General features: G+C 39.5%; 1 protein-coding gene across 1 annotated transcript in view; it reads right to left on the minus strand.

Moving 5' to 3' along the window:
• LOC101852708 (protein strawberry notch homolog 1) overlaps positions 1-960 on the minus strand; it is a gene marked incomplete in the record, with an annotated part of 37,718 nt that overhangs the window by 6,804 nt on the left and 29,954 nt on the right. Inside the window, 2 exon segments of the mRNA XM_013085378.2 lie at positions 46-151; positions 720-791. Of these exon segments, the coding sequence (XP_012940832.1) occupies positions 46-151; positions 720-791 (178 nt within the window).

Raw genomic sequence — 960 nt, forward strand, 5'->3', positions numbered from 1 at the left:
ACCCCAGACACACATAGAAATACATGAAAATGTAGCTACTGTCACCTTTGAAAAAATCTCCTTGGTAATTCTTGGGTGGTTGCACAGTGGGAACATCCATTTGGATGTCCAGGACGGATTTCATCACAGTTTCAAGGGCCACACGGCCATACTGGAGACAAAAGGAAAGAAAACAAAATCTCAAATATCACTTTTAACACATTTTTTTCTCTCTCAACCTAAAAAAATAAATAAATAAAAAAAATAAAAATAAAATGAAACAGGTAACAACCAGCCAACATAACCTCTAAGCTCGGTGGACTCAAGTTAAAGAACATTTAATCCAAGTTAGTTTGAGCAAACAGAAGCCAACCGACACAATACCAGACATTACAAGGTAGATAAAGTCCACAGATATTCTTTTCCTACTTTCTAGATTAGATTTAGTAAGAGTTTTACCGCACTTGCAACACAATAAGGTCATATAAGTGCCGAAGATTAGTGGTGTTACAAGAGAGTAACAAACACAAAAAAGAAGGAGAGGAGATAAAGATCATAGATGTCCGATAGGAAAGAAGAAGCAAACCACACCAGAGCACCCGCCAACCACCCACTTCCTACTTTCTAATTTGTGCCAAACGATGAAGCGGACATGCATAACAGTATATGAAAAAGAAATCCTGCTTGCTACATGTACAACGCCTGAAAACAAGGAAAGGACAACAGCACACTGACAGTACCTTATTATCAATATTGAAACGACTCAGATCTCTTGTTTCTGTGGCTCTCCTGTCGCCATGAGTCAAGGCTCCCTGAAACAATCACAGGATTTAAATAGTAAATACAAACAAATATCAGGAAGAAAAAGGATGACAGTGTGAGGGAGAGATGGAGGGAGAGAGAGAAGGAGAGAGGGGGACAAGGACGGAGGGAGAGACTAGTTTTTTAAAAGTAGAGGTTTTACGGCGTTCGCACCTGCAT

Source organism: Aplysia californica, unplaced genomic scaffold (assembly GCF_000002075.1).
Source record: "Aplysia californica isolate F4 #8 unplaced genomic scaffold, AplCal3.0 scaffold00369, whole genome shotgun sequence".
Taxonomy (NCBI): domain Eukaryota; kingdom Metazoa; phylum Mollusca; class Gastropoda; order Aplysiida; family Aplysiidae; genus Aplysia; species Aplysia californica.